The sequence below is a fragment of the Euprymna scolopes genome, chromosome 45, assembly GCF_053919585.1.
Source record: "Euprymna scolopes isolate OS-2025 chromosome 45, ASM5391958v1, whole genome shotgun sequence".
Classification (NCBI taxonomy): Eukaryota; Metazoa; Mollusca; class Cephalopoda; order Sepiida; family Sepiolidae; genus Euprymna; species Euprymna scolopes.
The window spans coordinates 28,548,447-28,562,621 of record NC_136526.1 but is presented as its reverse complement, the minus strand read 5'-3'; the positions used below and the strand labels follow the sequence as shown (position 1 = coordinate 28,562,621).

The window sequence follows — 14,175 nt, the reverse complement described above, 5'->3', positions numbered from 1 at the left end:
TTTTTAACATATTAATTTTATGTCCAATTATTTACAACTTTAAGAATAAATAATGGGCGTTTATATATATATATATATATATATATATATATATATATATATACATACACACACATATATACATATAACTGTTTTTTAATTATTTAAATTCTTCAGCTTTAAAAAAATGCTGCAATTTTTATGTGCTTAAATTTCTTTTGTTTTGGTCTCGTAACATGAAATATAGAGGGGAAAAATACCTAAAAAAATATTACCCTCATATATTTAATGAAACCTACTTTTAATATGCAAGTTATTTTCAAAATGGGTACTCATGCACTAGCAGTTTCAGAAACCAACATTAAAAATGCGTGAAAAAAATTGAATAATTCGACCTCCTATTTTTCCAAGCTTATAACTACTTGAAAAATGTAATTCAAACCCTAATTGTTTTTCAATTAAAAGAGCAAAAACCAAATTTTAAAAAATAACAGATTTAATAGCAAATTATGCAATATTTGTTTTTTTTAATCGGTTTTCTTTAAAAAAGATTTGAAGAAAATCAATGAAATTTTACTTACTTCGATTATAAAAAATATATATAAATTCCAAAAAATTACTTACCTATAAAAAATACTATTCAGTGTGTAGTTCCGATCTTCATTGTTAAGAGTTTATCCATATTTATATTTTAAATTCCATTTATTTTTTAAATAAAATAATTTTTTAAACAACTATTTGAAAAAGCTGCCATTACGTAAACATTGTTATCGAAACACCGGAAGTAGTGGTTGTTTTGAACTACGGACAGAAGAAACTAAAAACCACACATTCGCGTTAGCCGTCTAACCTTGTGCGTGAAGAAATATGTGTCCCCATAGTCACATTTTACTTATACGTTTTTGATTTAAAAAAAAAAACAGTCTATGAATTTTTTTCTTTTCTCAAAGAAATACATAAATTTTTGATTTAATATATTTTAAATTCTTCTTTATTGAGTGAATTTTTTAAATATCTAAAAAAAAAAGAAAACATTGAATGAAATAGAAAAAATTGTCGTCAGCGTCCAATATTTACTTGACAATATGTACTTAACATAAGCTTCCAATTAGAAAAAAAATCAATGTTTTTAAAAAAAAAGGTTTTACACTTTGAACTTTACAGGTAAGTTTCCAAAAAACACTTTTTTTGTTTTAAATTAGAATATTTTATTCATTGACTTTTATCTTCAATTTGTGATTTATTAAACTTTGGTACATAAATCAATTATTAAAATTTTAATAGACATTTAATAATGGGAGGGGGGTGAATTTAAAAAAAACCTTTGTCTAAAATATTATATTCGGTTTATTGGAAAGCGCATAAAATTTCATATTGACCTGAAAATATCGTAAAAATTGAACGATTAGAAAAATTTTGATAGATTTTTAAAGTTTTAAAATTTAAAAATATTTTACTCATAAAATTCAATTGATTTCATTACGTAAAAAAAAAATGGCTGCATGAAGGCGCGCCGGCACTTTGTTAACACTGTTTTTTTTTTAAATAAAAAAATAATATTTCTATTATTTTTGAAACAACTTTAATAGTTTATTTTGGAAGTATATTCCATAAAGAAAATAAACAACACACTTTTAAAGGAGAAATTACGAGTTTTTTTTATATTTTATTCGCAGTTTTGTGTTAGGGGTGTCAAAAATTCCCCCAAAATTCTGATACACCTACTCATGCACTTATTGATCCGTGCTGAAATAATAAAGTTATTATTTAAAAAGCCATTCTTAACATGGGGAGGGGATGGTGTTTTGTACCTATTCTGTACCTTACAATCTATACTGCTATGAATTCGTTTTTCTTTTGTGTGTATTGATATTCATATTAAAAACCCTCTTTTCTATTTATTTAAAAAGAAAATACAATTTTCTTATATATGGGTTGTGGGATTGCATTCACTAGCAAAATATCTAGCTAATTTGCATATTCTTTTTAACATTAATTTTAATTAATTCCCTATTAGTTGTTTCGGTTTTCGTATGGGATGATCATCTTTAGTTAACTATTACGTGTAATTATATTTATGCAGATATTCTACTTGATTTATACTTGTATAATATTTGTGTAAAAAGTTTATAGTAAACACAAAATTGTTTCCATATATATTTATGTATACGTATATATTTTTGTTTAATCTATCTATATATCTATAAAAGTGAAGTGTCTGTGTGTGTGTGCGTGTACATTTCCCTACACAATAACTTTTAAGTCTACAGACTCGAAATTTGATATACAGGGTACTGACATTTGGGAAAATCTATATAATTCATTTTCGGCCAGAAATTTGGCGGTTAAGGAGTCAAAGTTTAATATTTTGAACTTTGAGAAATCTACCAAACTCCTCCGACAATTTTGGGTCTAAACACTTGAAATTTTAGATATAGGTTCCTTCGACATAGATTTAACTTAACTTGATTTGAGCTCCAAACAATAAATGTTAAGAGGTCAATGAATGTATAGGGGCCAAAGTTTTAAAAAATTTGATCTCTGCGGTTTCTACCAAATTACTCAGACACTTTCTGGTCTAAACATTTGAAATTTTACATAAAGAGTATTCAGAGAAAGAGCAAGCTTTTTAATCGGTTTGGGTCGAAAATTTTTTAGTTACCAATATATAAATGTATGTATGTTTGCATGTGTGCCTAAAACTTTCAACAGAGGCGACGGATTTTTACAAGATCAGTATCGTTTTGAAGTTCAACCTTTCACACAACAAATATCGAAAAATTGGCTAAAAACATTAATATTTTCACCTTCACCTGGGCACGTTTCTACAAGGGGGGGGTCGCTTTTTTCGCCAATATTTTTTAAAGTCATCCTCTCCTTTCAATTGTCTAGCCTTAATTAAAACCTCACTTCCGGTTTGGCGGTGGTCGTAACGACAAAGACGTTTTTTTCCCCGTTCTTTTCATCTTTTACGGGTTCGAGCCTGCCTTTCTACTAACACTTTTTTTTTTGCTCAACACACACATCCAATGATTTTGCTCAACACACACATCCAATGATTTTGCTCAACACACACATTCAAACACCCGGGCAACGCCGGGCTGAAATGCTAGTAGAATAAAAAAAAACATATCATAAAACATAATAATTAAACTTGGAAATACGATTTAAAAAATAGTGCGGATCAGTAAGTGCAGTAGCACCTAAAAATGAATAAGTATCAAAAATTTCATGAGTTTCTTTTAAATGGTAAAAAAAGTTAAGATGATAATCTTAAATTACACTTACATCGTGTTATATGGGGGGAGTAATCTGTGGTGCACGTTGGAAGTACTTTTTGTTAACTATTCGTTTTGCCTTCACGGCCAAATGTAAACATCACCATAAAAATATTAATAACTAGCGTGGATATCCAGCGTTGCCAGGGTGAATATGAAGTTCGGTTTCGTCACATGTGCTATATTAAGAATATTGAGCAGTTTTTCATTATATGTCAACTCTATCGTTACCCCAACAAAAATTTCAAAAATAAAAGAAGGAATGAAAACATGAAAATGTTGCCCCCCCCCTCCAAAAAAAAAAAAGAAGTATGTGACATTCGGCAGAACGGATACGAAGAGAAGCTATTCTCTGGATATTGAGCACCTTTTTATGACTATATTCCAGTTTAAGCGAATTTCTTTTATGCTACTTCACTCTAGAAAAATTTGTCTTTATGGTTTGTTGCAACGAAAACAAACTGTAAATAATTCAGATTCAAAAATATAAAAATAGAATTTGTGTTAACTGTGAGAAAATAAAAATAAAAATAAAAAAGGAGATTGCTTACTTGGTGGCGCCGGCCTCGAGGGCGGAATTCTAATCCGAGTGGTTGAGAGGACGAATCTCTTATAGACGTGGAGGAGTAGGGGGAGGCACAATTCTTCTGTTATAAAAGAATTGTGTCTCTGACTAGTACCAGTTCTGTTAATGAATTACTGGTGAACGGTTGGCACAACTTAGTTACTCGCTGCTCGCCATACTACAATACTTGTTACTCGACCCAGTAGGGGGGGGGGGTCGCATAGGGCATCCTTTGCAACCCCTCGGAGCTTACGCTATCACCGGGTAATCTACTTTACCCTCTAAATAGTTTTTTTTCCACATAACAGAAATACACGTTTTTATGTTATAAAAATGATGAGTTATGACTTATTGCGTTATTAAAAGAAAAAAAACATAACAGTTACGATGTCAAAAAAATGTGAAGAAAAAAAAACTGGTAAAAATACATAAATGAAAGTTTTTTTGTTTTGTTTTAAATAAAGAATTGTAGTTGAATTGTTTGTTTATTTTTAAATAAAAATTCACTGGACCACAATGTTAATTGCAAAATCACGGAAAGTATTTTATTTAAACTAATTCCAAAAATAATGCTTGAAAGTTCTGTTTTAATATCCGCCGAAAAAGAAAACAAAGAACAAAGTTCGCGCCCAAGGGAGATAACTAAAACCGATTCATAAAAAAAATCGATGTCGGTTAAAATATATTAAATTAAATGTTATTAATATAAATCTAATTTAAATAATAAACTTAAATAGAACAGTTAAAATAATTCTCTCACTATAAACAATAACTAATACACCGCTATTTAATAAAGTCGATTTTCCTTAATGTAATATGCAAATGATGTCACCTCTTGAAACTTATATTTTGCAATAATCATAGTATATATAGGAATGAATAATATGATAAAGTAATGGATTTTTGGATGCTAGTGCACTTAATGATCCGCGCTATTTTTTAAATCGTATTTCCAAGTTTTATTATGTTTTTTTTATTCAGTTGTACGATTAAAGTATAGAATAGGTACAAAACACCCTCCCCATGTTAAGAATGGCTTTTTAAATAATAACGGATCAATAAGTGCACTAGTACCGATTTTTGTACATATTAATCAACTTGTGAACAAACAGGAATACGAATTCATATATATAGAAAATGTGACACAAATTGCTGAAGAATGGTAATTTGGGCTTTTGTTAAGAGTCGCACTTCTTTGCTAACAAAATTTTCGCACTTCTTTGCTAAAAAAGCCATTCCGCAGAAGTGACGTCAGACAAATTTCAAGGTACATATGACCAACACTGTACATGATGTAGGTTGTTTTTTTTTTTAAGAAAATGTAAAAATAGAAATTTTATTCAAACTGTCTTTATTTGAAATTTTATAACAAATTTAAACCTTTATAATAAAAATATGTTTATGAACGGTTTTTTATAACAAAATGTCAGCTCTTGGTAATTTTTTTACATCAAACATAAAAATATCACATAAAAGTATTTATGGAATGTTTTTTTTTCCTACACGATTTTATTTTAAAATATTTATGAACTGTTGTTTTCTTTGTTTGATAAAAACAAACTGTTGATAAATAATTTTGATGTTTGATGTGAAAAAAGAAATTACCAACACTTGATGTTTGATTAAAAAAAAAGTGCATAAACATATTTTTATTAAAAGTTCAAATAAAGACTTGGATGTTAGTACACTTACTGATCCACGCTATTTTTTAAATCGTATTTCCATGTTTAATTAAAGTTTTGATATGTTTTTTTTATTCAATTGTAAGGTTAAAGTATAGAATAGGTACAAAACACCATCCCCTCCCCATGTTAAGAATGTTTTTTTTAAATAATAACGTTATTATTTCAACACGGATCAATAAGTGCACTAGTGCCAAATTTTAACTGTGAAGAAAATGTTATAACTAGCAAACAGTAGTTCAATGAAAGTTTTTTTTTTATGACTTTTTTTTTCGGGAAAACGTTCAAAGGAACAAGTTTGTTTGTAAAAAGGCAAAAAATTCCAGGAAATTTTTCAAGAAAAGGTTTAAAGCAACAAGTTTAAAAAAAAAAATTTTTTAATGTAATATTTTTCTTTTCTGAAGGAAAAGTGGAAAGCTTTTTTTTCTTCGAGCACTTTTTTTTCAAGTTGTTTTTGAAACCACTGAAAAAAAAACAAAAAAAAAACAACCCTAACCGGAGTTGTTTTTTTTTGTTGTTGTTTTGTTTTTTTTTTCAAATAATTTTTAAGAAATTTTTGTTCAAGGAAAAGTCCAAAGGAACAGGTTTTTTTGTTTGTCAAATAAATAATTTTATGGATTTTGGTACTACTGCACTTATTGATCCGTGCTGAAATAATGTTATTAATTAGAAAGCCATTCTTAATAAACTTGAAAATACTATTTTAAAAAATAGCGCGGATTAATAAGTGCACAAGTACCTGGATTTTCTTTTGTTTGTTTCAAAAAAAAACTTCAAAGGAAGAAGCTTTTTTTTGTCTATTAATTGAATCATAACAAATGCCAGGAAGATTTCCTTAGGAAGATGTTGTTTCCTCAGACTTTTGGACGGCATCAGACGACGGCAAAGTGGACGCAGAAGAGGTAGCGGACATGCTAGGAAGCTCGTCATCATCAACCGGGTAGCTTTCGGCGATGTGAGCTAGTATGGAGACAAACGGAGCACTACCAAACGTTTGCCTCCACATAAACTCTAAAAGATATGTGTCCAAAAGTTCTCGGCTGGTTCCATATTCTGCTTTGTTGCGTTGTTTGGCTTCCTTCCACATTCGCTCCACATGATTCGTCGTGGCCTTCGTTTCAGGATCTACGAAGTGAAGTCTGTGGTTTATTGTTAAATAGCGATACCCCTCTCCCTTCACTTTTTTATATGCCTTCCAACGGTCAGATACGACCGTGGTCCCTGGCAGAATATATTGTTTTATTAATGGAAGGAGAGTTTCTGCATTACGGTTTGGTACACTCACCAAGAAACCTTCCTTCTCGGCGGAGTCATATCCCCCAAAGACCCAAATCGGTGTGAGTATTCTGCCGACATTATGTTTGCGTCGGTTGAAAAGAGCCTCATCTATCTCCACCGTATGGCCTGGGCCTCCTATCTGCCGAGGATTCCTTAGAAAATAATCCCGGCAAATGTCTCTAAGGAAATTCCTCCAGTCGGCGATGGTGTGCGTCGATCTTATTCCACATTCGCGCTGGAGATTTTTTTGAGTTGCTCGCTCGAACGCCCACAAGTAGATGATTTTTATAATGCAGGCAATTGTCAGTCTAGAATTGGCAAAAAAGGTACCTGTCCGGATTGATGTCAAACGTCGGCACTTGGTATCCTGGCACCTCCAGGCATAGCCATCCGTAATATTTCCTCTTTTAGCAAGGTTGCACCTGTAGCCGCACGATGCACATTTCTTTGTCTTTGCTAGTAACTTTCTTTGTTGACAAAAGTCGAGGACTCCGTTCGTTGTTTGGAGCTGCTCGCTTAAGACTGTAAAATTCATCGTTAGTTGTTTTCTGACGTGAAAGAAACGGTGTGTTTTGTTTGTTTGTTAACCTTCCTCTACATGTACTCGACCAAAATATTACAGGGCCTTACACGAATTCACTATTTAATTATTTTTAAACTTTATTTTTAATTGTATCCTTTGTGAGTCCCCAGTTGGAACGTGTTACTAGATAGACAAATTGGATTTTTTGAAATTATCGCAGACTGAATAAAACTTTAATTTTTATATTTGCTTAAAAAAACACCCCCAAAAACTACATTACTACAATGTTGGTCCGCACCTGAAAAATTGTCTGACGTCACTTCCGCCAAATGATTCTGTAAGCAAAAATGTGTGACTCTGAACGAAAGCACTTATCACACGCGCACGTCAATGAGTACTACTATAAGTAATTTGCCTACAGTTAATACTTCACAAAAATATGTAATACTTGATTATATTTTGCATAAATGTATTTTTTGGTTGACGTACACGAGTGAGGCCGGGCCTCACTAAGGCCCCCATAGCAAAATACGCATCGGCTCTGCTCTGCTCTGGTGTTGTACGCAGCGTCGCAGCAATCAGCATATTCGAGAGAGTGTTTTGTTTATTAATCTGAAAATAAAGGAAAGAATTTTGGTGTGTTTTTTTTAATTAATTACCCAACTCCCTACTATATTATATTTCACATTGACTCTGAAAATATCGTAAAAATAGAATCAATAGAAAAATTTTGATAGATTTAAAAATTTTACGATTTCAGAATTTTTCAATTTTTAAACTTTAAAAATTGAAAAATACTAAACTCGTAAAATTCAATTAATTTCATTAGTTTTCTTTTTTAAATAAAAAATAATAATATTTCTATTACATTTTATACAACTTTAATAGTTTATTTTGGAAGTATAATCCATAAAGAAAATAAACAAACCACTTTTAAAAGAGAAATTACGAGTTTTTTTTATATTTTATTCGCAGTTTCGTGTTAGGGGTGTCAAAAATTCCTACAAAAATTCTGATACACCTTTCGATAGCCCTGTCTCATCATGATAATCCTTTCAGGAAGTCGCTAAATTAGTTAGTGGTTTACTGGTTAATGTCCTTCTTATCTGAAGGACATATAAATTCTTTTTTTCTTTATTTAACTATTTCGGAATAGCGAATGAGGGTAAATAAACCGCTGCTGCTACCATGTCAGTAAATAAGGGTAAATCACACAAAACCATTTGAAGGCCTGAAAAGACTTTATTCTCGAGTGTACAGAAGAAAACACCAAACAAAACTGAAATCGTAAACACAAAATGGAAGAGGGAGATGTGTACATCTCTCAATAACAACGTCATGCTGAGTTATCTCCCTTGACCAATATATGGTTATAATCAATATTGGTGACGTGTCTCTTAATTAACTCTTGCATCGGTTACGCTGTTTGCAAAAGCGCCGATTTCACCAAAAACACTTGCTCTCAAATATTTTTTTAACATAAAATAGATTTTAGTTTTTTTAAAAAATTATATTAAACCACTTTTAATAATAGTACTAGTAAAAAAATTGGGTTTTTATTACTGTACACATAGATTCGAAAAAGTTGTCAAAAAACAAATATAGAACAAATAAATGTTATCAAAGGCAAGATAAGTTACTTTTCTATCTAACTGGATATATTTTTTGTGTTTTTATTCAGTGTAACATGTTTATTCAGCTCGAAAAACATGCAGTGTTTACCGATGTATTGGAAAATTCAAAATGGCAGCCGACTCTCTCTCGGAGAGGGTACGTTTGGGAAAAGGTATTATAAATAATAAACTAGACAAAATACTGTTAGAAATTCGCTCAATATATGTTACCGTGACATAAGTTGACATATATTCGGTTGTTTTCTAACAGTATTTTGTCTAGTTTATTATTTATAATACCTTTTCCCAAACTTACCCTCTCCGAGAGAGAGTCGGCTGCCATTTTGAATTTTCCAATACATCGGTAAACACTGCATGTTTTTCGAGCTGAATAAACATGTTACACTGAATAAAAACACAAAAAATATATCCAGTTAGGTAGAAAAGTAACTTATCTTGCCTTTGATAACATTTATTTGTTCTATATTTGTTTTTTGACAACTTTTTCGAATCTATGTGTACAGTAATACAAACCCAAAAAATTATATTAAAAACAGATTTTAGTCAAAAAAATGATATTAAAACAGATTATAGTTAAAAAATATATATTAACAACAACATAAAATAGATTTTAGTTTAATATATATATATATATATATATATATATATATATATATATATATATATATATATAACACTTTAAATAATAGTAATAGTTAAAAAAATATATACGTATATTAAAACACATTAAATAAAAGTAATAGTTATATATATATATATATATATATATATATATATATATATATATATATATATACATATATATATATGAGCAAACAGTTGATAAAATATGTTAAAAAACACTTTGAAATGAGTTAAAAACATATTTAATCTGAAAAGGAAACACTAGATAAATGGATAGTCCTTAATCCGCGGAGTTTCGAAGAAATACTCTCCTTTTAACTTTCTTGAAGTTTTACATTTGGATTTTACCGTCACTTTTAGTTTAAAAAAATTATATAAAAAAGATTTTAGTTTAAAAAAATTATATTAAATACAGATGTTAGTTTAAAAAAATATATAAAATAACATCATAAAACAGATTTTAGTTAAAAAAAAATTAAAAAATTATATTAAAAACAACATAAAACAGATTATAGTCTAAATGTATGCATATATAAAACACTTTAAATAATAGTGACAGTTAAAAAGTATATTAAAAACAATTTAAATAATACTAATAGTTAAAAAATTATATTAAAAACATTGCTCTCAAATATTTTAACATAAAATTGAGTTTAGTAAAATAATATATAAAATACATTTTAAATAATAGTAATAGTTAAAACAAATATAAATATATAAAAACACTTTATATAATAGTAATAGTTAAAAACAAAAAATATAGTAGAGACACTTTAAACAATGGTAATAGTAAAAAATATGCATAAAAATAACTTTAAATAATAGTAACAGTTAAAAAATTATATTAACACAGATTTTAGTTTACAAAATATATAAAACACTTTAAATAAAAGTAATAATTAAAAAATATATGAAAAAAACTTTAAAATATTGTAATAGTAAAACAATTATATTAAAAACAAATTTTAGTTTTAAAAAAATTACATAAAAACAGATTTTAGTTTCTTTAAATTATATTAAAAAAAAGATAGTCGTAAAAGTATATAAAAACATATTTTAGTTAAAAAATATGCATATATATATAAAACACGTTAAATAATAGTAATAGTTAAAAAAATTATATTAAAAACATTGCTCTCAAATATGTTTAACAAAAACAGATTTTAGTCAAAAAAATATATAAAACACTTTAAATAATAGTAGTAGTTAAAGAATATATCTAAAACACTAAGTAATAGTTAATATATATATATATATATATATATATATATATATATATAACACTTTAAATAATAGTAATAGTTAAAAAATATATAAAACACTTTAAATAATAGTAATAGTTAAAAAAACAATATATTAAAACACTTAATAATAGTAATAGTTTTAAAATACACATATAAAAATCTTTAAATAATAGTTATAGTTAAAACAAAAAATATATATTAAAACACTTTCAATAATTGTAATAGTTAAAAACAAAAAATATATTTAAAACACTTTAAATAATAGTAATTGTGGTTAGAAGCAAGAAAGACAAGTCTTACCGTGGGTGCTCAGCGAGTGAGTTCAGGCGAAGAAAAGGAAGAACAAACATGGCGGCCAGCATTTTTATTTCGTCTGTTCTCGCATAATCTCGTGTGTGCGTGAAGATGGAACCTATAAAACGATGTTCATTTCTCGGTGCTGGGAGATGATTCCCGATCAGCCAGGAGAGAAGGCAACGAGAGTAGAGACAGAGGACTGTAGCGATAATCTTTCTTGAACATTCCGTTTGTGTATTTGAGGTGAACCCCCCCCATTTTACTTCAAGCTATTTCGGCGATGGCCAATGCAGGCTTAAGCAACATGATTAAGCCTTTTAATGGCGACGGTGATGTGGTGGCGTGGCTTTAAAAAGTGGACCTTGTAGCAAGGATTCAGAAGAGGGATGATGTGGCAGCAGTAATACCACTGTTCCTAGAAGGGGACGCACTGGCCCTCTATTTGGAGCTCAGTGAGCGGGAACAGGGTGACGCAGACGCCATCAAGGGTCGACTGATCAAAGCTTTTGCAGAAGGGCCTTTCGAGGCCTTTAATAAGCTGAAAGAGAAGAGGTGGACTGGTGAATCTGTTGATGTCTACGCGAATGAGATAAGGAGATTGGTTGAGTTGTCGGGCATCAGGGGACATGCCACGAGTCACGTAGTCAAGATGACTTTTGTTACCGGGTTCCCGGAAGAGATATTGAAAAGGTTGCAGCAGATCCCGGGAGTGGAGACGCTGGATGTGAGTGAGCTGCTTAAAACTGCAAAAATCTTGGTGAGCACCCAGCCCATGGAGCCTGGAGGAACGACAGCAACGGTACAGCAGGATGTGGGCAGGAATCTGCCAAACCCAGGAATCGCATGCTTCGAATGCGGGGGACCACACATGAGAAGAGACTGCAGGAAGTTCTTGCAACGGACAGTGTGTTACAAATGCAATCGAAGAGGCCATTTAGCGGTAAAATGCACAAGTTTGGGAAACTGGCGAGAGGAGGCCGACACGCCAGCGGCCGCCCCAATTCGAGAAGAGGCGCACCCGCAGCAGATGCCCAAACAGAAGATTGCGGTGGAAGGACGGGAAGTTATGGCCCTGATTGACACTGGCTGCACCACTACTATGGTGCACACTACCCTGGTCAGAAGATGGAAAGGGAAGGGTGAAGTAGTGGCATTCGATGGGTCGTGAGTGAAGTGTCGAGGGAGGAAGACCGTCACTATTGATATTGCTGAACATTGGATGAGGGTCCATGCAATTGTCACTGATCGCCTGGTGCCTGGCGTCCAAGCCATCATTGGAATGGATGTTATATGCCGCCTTGGAGGTGTTACCATCACATGTGACAACGTGAGGTTCGGACTAGCTGAGTGCGCGGTGACGGAGAACGCCACCAGAGGGATAAACAAACTGGGGAGGAAAGAAAATTGTCGATCAAAGATCAGCACTTCCGAGCCGAATTCAACGGAGAGTGGTGGATGGTGGAGTGGGCATGGAAACATCAAGCGCCATCGCTGACAAACAGGGTGGCATGCTACACAAATTCGCTTAGAGGAGGGTCGAGAAAGGAGTTTGAGCAGGAAGTCGACCGATGGATTGAGGAGGGGATACTGATGCCTTGGACGGATGATGTGAAGTCGGGCATTTTGCCGTTGATGGCCATTCTGCAAACAACTAAACGGAAAGTAAGACCGGTCCTGGATTTCCGAGAGCTGAATGGCCATGTTAAGTGCCATACGGGAGGCGACACCATAGATGTGTGCAGTGAGACCATTAGGGTCTACGTTGGTAGATCTAAAATCTGCCTATTTGCAATTCCATGTTGCCAAGAAGCTCTGGAAATATCAGTTAGTCAAGTACAAAGGCAAAACCTACTGCCTTACGCGAGTGGGGTTCGGGTTAAATTCGGCACCCAAGATTATGTCAACTATCCTCAGGAAGACTCTGGAGACAATGGGAAAGGGAGATGGGGTAATGAGCTCATACATAGACGACATTCTGGTGAATGAGACTGTGGTAACTGTCAAGGAGGTGGTGGCTCATTTGAAGAAGTTCGGGTTGGTTACCAAAGAGCCGGAAAAATTAGACGGAGGGGCTGCTTTGGGCCTAAAACTGAAACGAGGTGCGTCAGGCAGCCTAGAGTTTCGTAGGGGAAACGAGATCTCACAACTGAAGCAGGAGCTCAACAGACGTGAACTTTTTTCCAGATGCGGAAAGTTGATCGGACATTACCCCATTGCTAGCTGGCTTAGACCAGCATACAGCTACATAAAGAGACACGCCGAAGGACGAGGATGGAATGATAAGGTGGGAGAAAGAACGGTCGCCATGATGGAAAAGCTCCTGAAAGAAGCAGAACGGCAAGACCCAGTCCAGGGAACCTTGAACATACCGCGAACATTGGATGGAGTCGTGTGGTGCGATGCGAGCAGCATTGCAACAGGGGTCGTTTTGGAAATTGGAGGAGTAGTTGCAGAAGATGCAGCCTGGATGAGGAAAAAGAATGACATCAGCCACATCAATGTGGCGGAATTAGACGCGACAATAAAAGGAGTCAATCTGGCCTTGAAATGGGAACTATGTGACATCTGCATCAAAACAGACTCTGCCACGGTGTTTGCTTGGCTAAAGTCTCTCATTTCAAGCGAAAAAATGATAAAAACGAAAGGAGCTGCGGAGATGTTAGTGAAGCGCAGGCTTGGGGTGCTGGCTGAGCTGATGCAAGAGTTTTGTTTGAAGCTTCGCGTAGACATGGTGGCTTCTGAAAAGAACCGAGCAGATGCTCTCACGAGAGTGAAGAAGAGTTGGCTGTTGCCAAAGAAAGATGTTATTGCTGCATCGGATCTAGATGATGTTGGCGTGCGAGAACTGCACAATTTGCACCATATGGGGGTACAGAGGACTTGGTACTTAGTGAAAAAAGTCGACCCGAGGATCACCAAGGAGCAAGTGAGGCAAGTGGTCAGGACATGTGACAGATGTCAGTCGATTTATCCTGCTCCAAGCACGCATGAAGCTGGCCAATTGGAGATGAGTGGGACCTGGGAGAGACTGGTATGCGATGTCACCCATTACAGGGGTGGACTTTACCTGA

At 33.0% G+C, this 14,175-nt stretch overlaps 1 protein-coding gene across 1 annotated transcript; it reads right to left on the bottom strand.

The window, feature by feature from the left end:
- Positions 1–5,742: 5,742 nt before the first annotated feature.
- Positions 5,743–7,491, bottom strand: LOC145269322 (uncharacterized). Its single transcript, XM_080125021.1, has one exon. It carries the CDS (start codon positions 7,315–7,317, stop codon positions 6,340–6,342), a length of 978 nt encoding a protein of 325 aa, XP_079981147.1. The 5' UTR covers positions 7,318–7,491; the 3' UTR covers positions 5,743–6,339.
- Between the last annotated feature and the right edge of the window lie 6,684 nt (positions 7,492–14,175).

Bases quoted from the DNA above. Each gene is read 5' to 3' on its own strand.
- LOC145269322 (XM_080125021.1), bottom strand. From the start codon at position 7,317: ATGAATTTTACAGTCTTAAGCGAGCAGCTCCAAACAACGAACGGAGTC.